Source organism: Vigna unguiculata, chromosome 2 (assembly GCF_037176805.1).
Source record: "Vigna unguiculata cultivar grain cowpea cultivar isolate G323 ecotype 2 chromosome 2, ASM3717680v1, whole genome shotgun sequence".
NCBI lineage: Eukaryota > Viridiplantae > Streptophyta > Magnoliopsida > Fabales > Fabaceae > Vigna > Vigna unguiculata.
Genome location: NC_140793.1, coordinates 2,280,285 through 2,292,668, shown reverse-complemented (window position 1 = coordinate 2,292,668; position 12,384 = coordinate 2,280,285). Strand labels below are relative to the sequence as shown.

The 12,384-nt window shown below is 32.4% G+C and overlaps 2 protein-coding genes across 3 annotated transcripts; one reads left to right on the top strand and one right to left on the bottom strand.

The window, feature by feature from the left end:
- Nucleotides 1-227: 227 nt before the first annotated feature.
- On the top strand, nucleotides 228-5,712 carry LOC114173608 (GDSL esterase/lipase At1g29670-like). The gene is made up of 7 exons (XM_028058095.1): nucleotides 228-499; nucleotides 845-966; nucleotides 4,272-4,469; nucleotides 4,602-4,726; nucleotides 4,808-5,051; nucleotides 5,160-5,414; nucleotides 5,528-5,712. Exons 1-7 carry the CDS (start codon nucleotides 228-230, stop codon nucleotides 5,710-5,712), a joined length of 1,401 nt encoding a protein of 466 aa, XP_027913896.1.
- A 3,500-nt stretch (nucleotides 5,713-9,212) lies between these two features.
- LOC114174307 (alkane hydroxylase MAH1-like) lies at nucleotides 9,213-12,158 on the bottom strand. 2 transcript variants are annotated; one of them, XM_085669705.1, is made up of 2 exons: nucleotides 11,742-12,158; nucleotides 9,213-10,955 (listed from the first exon to the last, which is right to left on the bottom strand). In XM_085669705.1, exons 1-2 carry the CDS (start codon nucleotides 11,743-11,745, stop codon nucleotides 9,487-9,489), a joined length of 1,473 nt encoding a protein of 490 aa, XP_085525831.1. In that variant the 5' UTR covers nucleotides 11,746-12,158; the 3' UTR covers nucleotides 9,213-9,486. The 2 variants fall into 2 exon arrangements, with proteins under 2 accessions (XP_085525831.1, XP_027914934.1); XM_028059133.2 differs by lacking the exon at nucleotides 11,742-12,158 and having other exon boundaries at nucleotides 9,213-11,243.
- Nucleotides 12,159-12,384: the final 226 nt, after the last annotated feature.

Here is a 12,384-nt window from a genome sequence, read left to right as displayed (position 1 = left end):
GTTTTGTGTGACTTTAGAGACACTCCTTTATGTCAATATGTGTTCAAGAGTTGGGTTTCCCTGTGAGGGAGTTGTACTATGATGTTGTGGTATCTACTCTAGCTTCAGGTTCGGCTAAACATTGGTGTTGTGTGCTAGATGTCCAATGGTTGTAGAGTGTTTTGTGCTAGATGTTCAAAGTCAACCTTATTTGTCTACGTCTATAAAGTCTAGATGGGATCTTAGGAATGGACTGGTTATTTGTCAATGACATTCTTATTGATTGTAGTAAGAAGAAGTTGTTGTTTGCCAGCTCCAAGGAGTTAGAGTTGTTGTCGTCCAAACAATTGTTGAAGGAAGACAGAGAAAAGTCTAAATGTTTCATCATCTTAACTCACTTGGATGTTGAGAAGGGTGATGGAGGTGTGGATATACCAATTATGAAGGAGTTTGGAGATGTTTTCTTGATGAAGTACAAGGGTTGCCTCTTAAAGGAGAAGTGGAGTTCTCAATTGACCTGGTACCAAGTTCAGGGCCAGTATCAATAGCTCCATAACAGTTGGCTCCAACAAAGTTGGCTGAGCTAAAGAAGAAAATAGAAGAGTTATTGGAGAAGTAGTTTATAAGATTGAGTATGTCACCGTGGGGAGCACCAATGTTGTTTGTGAAGAAGAAAGATTTTAGCTCTAGGCTATGTGTTAACTATATCCAATTGAACAAATTGACCATCAAGAACAAGTATCTTCTGCCAAGGATAAATGATTTGATGGATCAGTTGCATGGATTTGTTGTGATTTCATAGATAGATCTAATCCAGGCTATGTGTGAATTATATCCAATTGAACAAATTGACCATTAAGAACAGGTATCTTCTGTCAAGGATAAATGATTTGATGGATCTGTTGCATGGAGTTATGGTGATTTCAAAGATAGACCTGAGACCGTGGTACCATCAGATTCTTGTCAAGGTTGAAATGTTTAGAACAAGTACAAATATGGGCATTATGACTATGTAGTTATGCCTTTTGGTGTAACTAATGCTCTTGTCTTGTTCATGGACTATGGGAACAAAATCTTTCGACCTTTCCTTGATAAGTTTGTAATAGTCTTCATAGACGACATTCTTATCTACTCTAAAACTCATGGGGAGCATGTTGATCGCCTACAATGCTTAGTTTCCTGAGGGAGAAGAAGTTGCATGTCAAACTATCCAAGTGTGAGTTTTGGATGAAGGAAATGTAGCTCTTAAGGCATGTGATATCAACTCGGGGGATAGTTGTGGATCCAGCTACGGTAGAAGTAGTGTTATACCCTACTTTTAAAATTTTAATTTTAATTTTAATTTTAAACCAACTGTAACTCTAAATTAAAAATATTTAAGCTTTAAAGAGGTCCAAATTTGGTCCAAATTTAAAGAGGGACAAAATTACTCAATTTAAAAAAAAAATGGGACAAAATTGAACAAAAATAATGAATATTAGGACTTTATTGAATATAAAAAACTAACACCAACATGTGGCATGATATTGGTTTGACACGTGGACATTTTTTTAAAATAAAAATAAAATTAAAAAAGAAATAAATAATAAAAAACAAAAAAAAAACCACGAAATGACACGTGTCAATTAGTGTTCACAATCCTGAATTATTTTAATGGTGTTAGCAAAAGGGACCAAATTAAACAAAATTGATGAATATTAGGACCAAATTGAACAGAAAAATAATATTATGACCAAATTGATACTAGTTCTCATGTGCTAGAAGTGGAGGACGTTCAAAATAGAGAAGATCTTGGTAGAGGTTCAACTGTTGGTATAAAGGATGTCAGACAAAGCAACTTATGTTAGAATCGTGCAGCGAAATGTTCACGTGTGGACAGTGGACAAAAACTAAGAGGGGATAAATTGGTTTAATTAATAAAATTAATACTTTAAAATTTTTCCCAATATTTAATGTTTCAATTAAAAATTCTTCTCTTTAATGTGACTACAGAGAATAAAATAAAGTAAGGAAAAAAGAAGACTAACACAATGTATTTATACTAGTTCGGATCAAAAAGACTCTACGTCTAGTTGTTAATATCTCAAAAATAATATTAACTCAATCACTAAAAATAAACTTATTACAAATAGGAATAAGAATAGTTTAGGACAGAAAACACCTCTCTTGAAGCCACAAGAGTTGAATACACCTCCCTTGAAATCTACAAGGGATGAACACCTATTTTGAATCACACAAAGGATGAAGACATAAGAGATGAAGAAAAACCTTCGTTGAATCACACAAGAAATGAAAAACTTCATCTACCAACAATTGCAACACTCAATCACTCAAGATCCCACTTGATGAAAGTTATTGCCCTACCCCCACTAGGTTTCCAAAGCCTTCCACAGAGAGTTCTCAAATACTCAAACTTTTCTAACTTTTGTATTTCCAAATGAAAGCCTACCATTTTCTTTATAGAATCATATTTTGAAATTAGGTTAAGAATATGAAAAGTTAAGTCACAATTGTCGTTGATAATTGATTATCATAAGTGATAATTTATTATCACAAAGGCTTTTCTCAAATATAATCATTTTTTACTGAGAATATTGATTATCACTTGAGTCTTGCAAAAATTAAAACTCTCTCATTGCTCTACTGCTTAGGATCTGCCTTTTGACTCTTGACTTACTAATTTAACTCTTTTAATTAAGATACACAAATTATAAGACTTCAACAACTAAACTACTAAAATTTGAAGTCTTCAATGTATCTCTTGAATCCAAGCAATTTTTAAGCTTTAAGTCTTCAACATTTCTCCATGAATCATCATTAAGTCTTCCACATTTCTCCATAAGTCACCATCATCAAAACTCTTTGTTGAAGCAAGATGCATTAACATCTTAAAGGAAAGACTAGTCTAGTCAAAGTTTTCTGGGATAGGAGGAAATATGATTTCGCTTGGGAGTTAAAGGAGGATACGAAAGAGTCATACCCCTGCATATTCTCTGGTAAGACAAATTTTTTAGGTAAAAAATTTTTGTTGTTGGGAGAATGTAAAGGCCTAGAAAATGGTATTCTAGGATAGATGGTGGTTTTAAAATATTGACACCCGATTATGTAAATATTATAATATTTTAGTATACTAGAAAAGTTCATAAACGAGTTTCATTATTTAAAAACTCATCATTCATTCCCTTGCATTGGATATTTTTTATTTGCATGTGTCTTTAGAGTCATCTATATAATTCTTCGCTGACCAATGGTCCTAATGATCTTGTCATATCATTTTTGTGATGTTCCTAGGTATATAAAATACAACCTATGAGTCTGAAGGTATTTTAGGCATCCCTAGAGTTGTTAAGCTATCTCACAAGTAAGGGAAGCTAAATTGCAATTGATTCTATGTTCGAGAAGTTTGGGTGTTTCGTGTGTAGTTGAAATTATGGTTATGTGATTAATTTTGTTATTGGTTGTCTTTGAGCTGCTAAATTTAAGTAAGGACATAAAATTTCAATTTTCTACATTCATTATGGTATTCAAGATTTTGAGGTAATTGTGGCATAATATGATCATGGGTACTAGATTGAGTGTTGCAATTCGTATTTGGTGTATTGGTATGAAACCTGAATTGTATCTTTCTCAGGATTATCTTAAATAGTGATATGTGTTTTACATAATGATTACAATAATATTAAAAGAATGGAAAAAGAATTAAAAATAGCTGCAAACACAATTAAAGACATCATGAAACCAACTTATCAACATCACGAAACGAACTTATAATGCTTTGTCACCTATGCTAACAATTTTAAGATAAAAAAATGAGAAATAAAACCAAAAAATTTAAAATGGGGAAATTAAAAAACCTTTGTCTAAAATAAATTTTGATTAAATGTATATGGAATAAGAGCTATTTAAATAAAAGAAAATAAATTAATTTAGAAATTAAGAGAAATGGAATGAGGGATGAAGTTTGATATAGAAATATATAATTAAATAAAGGTAAAAAAATAAGAAAGGAGAAAATTAAATGAAAATGGAAGAATAAAAAAAAATGGGTTAGCCTTCTCAAAATTTGGAAAGGAATAATAAAAGAGTATTTACTAAAAAAGGAATTAGACAATGAATCATGTTGAGAGATAACACATTTGAGTTGTACTTTTGGTTATGAAATAGTAATAATTACCACAAAAACCATTATTTAAGACATTATTGTCATTCTTTAATTGCTTCAAAAGAAAACAAAATAGAAAAAAATTTAAAAAATCTCTGGATTATATCCATAATCATAACTCAACAATTAGCATTCTTGGCCAATGCCTCACATTCCAGAAAGAAGATTGTGCCAGCTTTGTTCGTTTTTGGTGATTCAACTGTAGATGCTGGAAACAACAACAATGTTAACACACTTGCCAAGGCAAATGCATTTCCATATGGCATTGACTTCAATAATTGTTCCACAGACAGGTTTAGCAATGGCAAAACCTTTGCTGACCTTATTAGTAACTTTTCTACCTTTCCTCTACAACATTGTCTTTGTCCTTGTTTGTTTGAGGTTTTATGTTTCCATGCAAACATAAAAAGGCAATATTAATTATGAGGATTTTTATGCATTATTTATTGTCTTTTTGTAGCTATTAGGTTGGGATTGCCAATGCCACCTCCATACCTAGGTGTGCCCAAAACTGAGAGACATCACATAGTCACAGGAATTAACTATGCATCAGCCGCATGTGGGATCTTGAATTCAACTAGAGTAGTAAGATCCAAAATAAATAAATAAATAAAATAATAATTCCCCACCTATTGATTTCTCAATATATTTTCATTTGTGATGAAGGGTGAATGCTTGTCATTGGACAAACAAATTGAATACTTCACCTCAACTGTGGCCAACGATCTTCAAGGAATCATACACAGCAAAACGAAACTAAGACATTACTTATCCAAATCCATATATCTTCTTTCAATTGGATCAAATGATTACATGTGGAATTATTTCAGGTACCCAAATGGAACCAATAATAATCTTAATCCAGAAAAATATGCTGATTACCTACTTGACCAATTGGCTTCACGTATCAAGGTAATCTTCTGATAATTGTTATGAATTATTTATACTTTGATTACACATAATTTTTCTCAGAGAATGACAAAATTGTGTTTCCTTCATCTTTTCTTGTTTTTTTTCTACAGAATTTATGAATTAGGAGCTCGGAAGTTTGTGATAAGTAGAATTGGTTTAATTGGGTGCACCCCTTCAAATGTTATAAGGACACCATATTCCCAACATTGCAATGATGATATGAATCAAGAGGTTAAACCCTACTCAGACAAACTCCCTACGAAGCTACAAGAGTTGCAAAACATGCTCTCACATTCACTATTCATTAATGTGGACACTTATAACTTCTTCCAGAAAATAAGAAATTCTCCTGATAATTTTGGTATACCATTAATCTCTAGAAAAAGAAAGAAAGAAAATTCTATGAACTATTGTTTGTGTTTCACTTTGATCATAACTACAGTTTTCTAATATTTTTGTTAATTATGTTTTCAGGGTTCAAAAATTATTTTGACTCATGTGTCCAAGGAGAAAAACCTTGTGCAAATCGGAATGAATATTATTTTTTTGACTTTGCTCACCCTACTGAAGCTGCAAATAAAATATTTGCGAATGAGTGCTTTAATGGAACTCAATTATGTTTTCCTCACAATATTGAAAAATTGATTCATGCGCATTAATACATTTGTACTATGTTTCTACAAAAATATATTGTCAACCTTTTGTTTCTATTTTTTTTTTAGTTTGATGTTTACACAAGTTATATTTTGCTTAAAATGTTCTATGTGTATCTGAACAAGTTTTTTCGATCAAAATTAAAAATGATTGGTAATGAATTTTATGAAAATATATTTTATGCAATCATTATATAAAATAATGAATGGTATCTAGTCAAATAGAATAATATTTTTTTAAATATGGATTAAATAAGTAATTACCAAGATGTAACTATTTGTGTGAAAGCTTACAATGCGGTCGATAATGGAACCATCGGTCCCGTGGGACTGATAATGGAACCTTCAGTCTTTTAAGTCCCCATTGGGGATGACCCGTTCATTCCCCTTAGACCTCGACTTGGGGGCTTATGTTCTTACCACATATATAATAGTCTCACATCGCTTAGAAGGTGAGGTCTAAAGCGGTTTAAATACCCCTCCCTCTTTCAACCCTCTAAGGCACCTTTTAAGAACAAAATCATCATAGAGCCGACGTTCCAAAGCGGACAATACCTTAGATGTATGGTGATTCACGGTGATTCTATCGATGAAATTGATTGGAACAATGGCACTCATTGTGGGGTTGATAATGGAACCATCGGTCCCGTGAGATAACGAAACCTTCGGTCCCGTGAGATAACGAAACCTTCGGTCCCTTAAGCCCTCCATTGGGGTTCATCTGTTCATTGCCCTTCCCACCACAGACTCGATAGTCTCACATCACTTAGAAGCCAATGCCTAAGGCGATGTAAATACTCCTTCCTCCTTCCATCTTATAAGGCGCCTTTAAGTACAAAACTGCGACAAAGCCGACATTCCAAAGCAAATAATACCTCAGATGTATGGTGATTGACAACAATTCTATCGACGAACTTGGGATCAGAGCAATATGTAATATTTATTTTAGTAATATTATGGTATTAAAATGAAATACTTTTCAGATATTTTGATAAATTTAATACATAATACCATTGACTAATGGATATATCGAAAATAAGAAAATCCAACCAAATAAATAAAAAAAGTAGAGGAGGGAGAAACAAATAAATAATGGTTCCAGACTCATTAACTTAAGTTTAAAGTGATTAACAACAATAAAATTTATGCGGTGCATAATTTGGCTTCAGATGAATATGTTCCAAGCCATATTGAATTGAATATTATTGTATTTGATTATGAATTCAATAAATTTTATTTTGCAAAAGCTTAAAGCATTGTAGCCTCATTCAACCAAGTGCGAGTGTTATCTAAGAGAGTGTTATCTAAACTTATTGAGGATATAAACTTATTTAAGTATTCATCTATAACTATATATAAAGATGATTTCCTATTTTATATCCACATTTTATAATTTCAATTTTACCCTTTATAATATAATTATTTATTAAATTTTTAAAAATTAACAGTTACTTTTACATGTTTTCTATAAAATTGTTGATCTTCTTTTCTTTTTATTTCCTATTCATCGACAGTTATTTTCTTATCTTTTCTCCATTTATTTCACTTTCTTTTTAATAAATATAAATTTATTTTATATATTAACTTAATAACATACTATATCATCACCTACTAATATAATATCATGCATATTGAACAATAGTTGGAATTGAACTCGTGACATTAACTCGATTATCAATTGTCACTTAATTCACCTAGCTTCTACGACGAGACAAATGATATATCCTGCAACAATTTAATTCTTATTAGGCCACTTTTTTTTATCGATAATAAAAATATTTTAAATATGACAAAAAGGTTGCCTCAATTCATGTAAAGTACAAAAATAGAAAAGAGAAAAAGAGAACCAATATGAAAAATCCATGATATGGCCTCCACATCCTACTAAGACAAAAGAACTAATGTTAGTTACAAAAACATCCATGTGATGATAATATGAAGTATTTAAAGTTAAATTACCTATAATTTTAAATAGTGGTCAAAACTACTCACATTTTAATATAATTATCTATATTTTCTCGTGAGTTGCTTAAAAGAAATAGACAACATTTGTTATACACTCTAGGTTAAAGGAAAATATAACTTAGTATATAACCAACAATAAAAATTCATGGCTTATTCCTATTTTATGTAATGACTTGTAAGTTGTTATCATGTAAGCATTGCCTACTCTATAAAATGATACTGTGAGTTATTGAATCTCAATATCATTATGTAAGGTAAGTGGAAATATGTTATCTTGAGTGAGAGAATATGCAAAATGTTTTATAAGTTACATTTTACCTATCTACTGAGAAAATCATAATAATGTCGTTCATGGTAATGTCGTTCAAAGTTCAAATTTAAAAGTTCAAAATTATAAATATATCATTCCTCATCCAAAATAGTGATTCATACGCAAGATATTCATTAACACTTGATATACTTAGTAAGAAAAAAATTATAAATTAATAAAATACATAATATAACAAGAAAAAAGACAAAAAGAAATAAAATAAGTATTTAATATGTATATAAAATCACATTAGTGCAAATATTGGATATTAAGATGACATGGCGGTTATAATCCACTTGCCATAATAAGTTAAGCAATAATAGAATTGTAAATATGATGAGATTTTATATTACTAGAATCGATATACAAAACCTGCTATAAAGTAGGAGCAGTGACAATTTTATAATAAAGTACAAGACTTTTTATGTCGATTATACTTAGAACTTACATAGAAAGTGGAAATGTATATTTATTTGAAATTTAAAATACATATAATGTGTTGGTTCTTCACTATAACTAACAAAATATCTTTAATTTCTCCCTTTCCACATTGCATCACGTACTTCTAGATTTCCTCCTCTTTGCACCCTTTCACTCTCGCTCTCACAATTCTCTCATTTAGTAAGTGAGTGTTTTTTCTCCTTTATGGTTTTCTTCATTCTTATTCCACATCTCTGAGAATCTTTCTCTATGGTTTTCCAGTACCTAGGTTTTGTTGCACGTTGTTGATACATTTGGGTTTTTCCTATTTCCTTCTCCATACCTAAAGGCTTCCCCTTCCTCCCTCTATATGTACTTCTTCCACCTCCGTGTATGACTTCGCACCTCGCTACCACCACCACAGTGTTTCCCATCAAAACTATTGCTAGTGTCGCGAGCGTCCTTCTTCATAAGAGGTCTTCCAACGACATTAATCTCAAACCACAAGACTCCAAGCCTTGTGTGCAAGGCGTGAAGGTGCAAATGTAAGTTTGAGAATAGTAAAGAAAAATGGCTAGGTGAAGACAAAGAATGACAGGTTTGTGAGCATGTATGGAATTTGCGAGTGAGGGTGGAAGAATGAAAAATTGTGGAGTGTTGGACTTTCTATGCCTGTTATGACAACAACCAGCATAGAAAGTAGAAACTTTTTATATCGATAGTATCTATGTCGGTTTCAGAACTGACATAGAAAACATTTTCTAACCAGCATAGAAAGTCTTCATTGCACTACTGTAAAAGTGAATTATACTTCTAGGAATTCAACACTTAATAATTGATGAACTGGACAAATGCATACATCAATCCTCCATTATCCTCGTGTTCTAACATAGAGAGAGGGAGGATAACACTCATTTTTTAACGGACATTCTAGCTAAATTTAAGTTTATTAATAACTATAAAATTGTGAGTAAGACTTTGAAACTCACAATTTCATAAGATAACAACATTATTTAGCCATCAGAAAGCAGAAACTAAAAGTAAATATCATCTATCATTTGGTATTGAAATGCTCTCTATAGATATCAGGTGCATCTTTTGGTAACTTTAACCTTCAAGCCTTGTTCAATGGTAAGCAACACAAAGACTCTTGGTGTTATAGGATGACAATCCACCACCTGCATCTGAAACCTCCAAAGTACAGCAACTGCAACCATCTTCATTTCAATAAAAGCAATGTCCTTACCCAAACAACTTCTAGGGCCTGCATTGAACGCTATGAACTTGTGAGATGGAATTTGTACAATGTCTCCACTCTCTGAAATCCATCTCTCAGGCTTAAACTCCATGCAGTCATGTCCCCATATTTGCTCCATTCTTCCCATTGCATACAAAGAGTACAATATCATGGTATTTGGACTAACATGGTGTCCACTAGGAAGTGTATCAGATTTGATTGCACACTTATGATCATAGGGCACAGTAGGAAAAAGCCTCAGTGCTTCACATATAGCTCCATGGAGATAAACTAACTTTCCAAACTCTTCCACACCAGAAGCAATCCAAGATCCATCTTGGTCTATGCAATTATCTTTGATCTCTTCAAGAATTTTAGTTTCCACATATGGATGAGTTGAAACCAGCCAAAAGAACCAACTGAGACTTGCACTGATTGTGCCACTTCCAGCAGCAAAAAAGGTAACTGCAGTGTCTCTCAGATACTTGTCATCAATTACTCTCCCCTTTTGAGCTCCTTCCTCCATTAGCACTCCCAGCAAGTCATGATGAGTATCTTCCACTTCTTTGGTGCTTTTGCATCTATTTTTCTCTTCACGCTTGGATGCAATGCATTCATACAAGAATTTATCAAAAATTTCTCTAGCTTCCTTGAACTTCTTCTCTTGGCCAATCTGGAGCCACTCCTGCAACTTCCACAACCACCTTGGTGTGATGTGCCTGTGAAACAATACCTCCTCCATCACAACCGTGGCTCTCTCATAAGCAGGGTGTGAAAGCTGAGTAATCTTGTTCGGAAGGGACTGAGGATCACAACCAAGAAAACAAGAGCAGACAATGTCAAATGTGAACCTCCGAAGGTCAAATTGTAGGTCTACCTCAGTTCCAATCTCGGATGTATGATCAAGAAATGGAATTAGGTCATTCTCTAGCTTCTTCAGAATGGTTTTTCGAAGGAAAGTGTTAAAGGTTTCCCTTTGAAGAACTGAATGAAGTATTGACCTCTCTAGTTTCCATGCATGGAGATTATCAGAGTTAATGATCCCTTCTCCAAAATAATCAAAAATTTCACGCAGATGGGACCCCTTCCCATAGTTGCTGAAGTTCTTGCTTGTGATGTGGTGCACGTTCATGGGATCTGCTGTGAGAATGCAGTTCATGTTTGTGAACCAGGGTCCTTCGAACATCAGAGTACCTCCATGATGTTTCAAAACTAAGATTGTATAATCGTGAATGTTGGACAAATTTTGTAGAACACCAAGTAACATACCCATGATAGGCCAATTTGTAAGGGGTACATCTCTATTATGTCTCCAACCTATGTTGAAGAACATCAAGGAGAGAAAAATTGATACAGACACTACAATATACAAAAACATTATCGCAATTTTTTGAGTTGAAGAAACTGTGTTTGAAATTTGATATTTTATTAAACGTAAAGAAGTATTTGGTGATTTTTATAGATGTAATTAACGGGCAAATCTATTGCTAGGCATAAGAGCTTCACAAATTTATTGGTTGAGAGTTTTCCCCAAAGTCAAATAATTTATTAAAGCATCATGATTCGAGGGAAAAATTTGGTAATGATCATAATGAGATGAGAAAATTTCTTTCATAGTGACATCTAAGCTATTGTGAAATTTCTTTAGAAATTTTCGTTTTATGGATTATCCAACTTTTTTTTTATTTTTGTATAAATATTTTGATGTTTGATTTTTCTGTTGGGTGATTGTCACTTCTATCTTCTTTGTTTGTTAATTCATTTTTTTTTCCTTGATGATTTTCTAAACTCGTGGGTTTTTTCCTCTTTAAAAACAAATTGATTGATGAATTAAAGGAATTTGGAGAGAGAAAGAATAAATTCATCAACAAGTTAGAGATAAAATATATGGAAGTAATAATATCGAATACCCAATAAAACATAAATGTTTAACAGAAATTCAATTAAAAATCTAAATTTATGAAATACTTAAAATTTAATTAATAAAAAAATATATAATAAATGGTAATAATCCAAGTGAGTGAAAGAGCTATTACCAACTAGAAGAGAATTTCAATATTTTTCTATCCCCTTTATGAATCAAAAGCAAGGATTATTACTCACCCATTCATGAAGTACTCAAATATTTCTTTCAATTCTTCTAAGCAAGTATGTCGCCCAGACCCTTTTAAGCGCCACACCTGTGTGATTTTACCTTTGATTCAATTATCTATTCTAGAATGTCTCTCACACACCCTTGTTGGTGTAGCCAAATATCTTCTGGAAAACCTCTAATACAATTATCTACTAGTGTATCTCTAACACACATGTGGTTGTAGGCATACCTCTGAATTGAACATCTAATGCAATTTTCAACGGTAAAATGTCTTCCACAAAATATGTTTTCTAAGCAATACAAAGAAGTGCAAATGATACATAAGTCATAGTATGATTTACTAATGATCCCAAAATCAACAACGGGTAGCACCACAGGGAAGACCATACAAGCCTAAGGTCATAAGAACACACTGTGGTTCTCCAGTTCCTTCCTCACATTTGTAGATTTGTAGATGGAGGAAGGAACAACGAACGTGAACTTGAAAAGAAGGTTAAAAAAAAAAAATCCTCTAGAGAGAGTGGATCTACTATGCCAACACGATTTTAAAGAATAATTTGATACCATATTAAACTTTAGAAAATAAGGATGGAATGGTATGTTTATGATACAATACAAGTATACAAGAAAATATCTCATCAACAACTAATT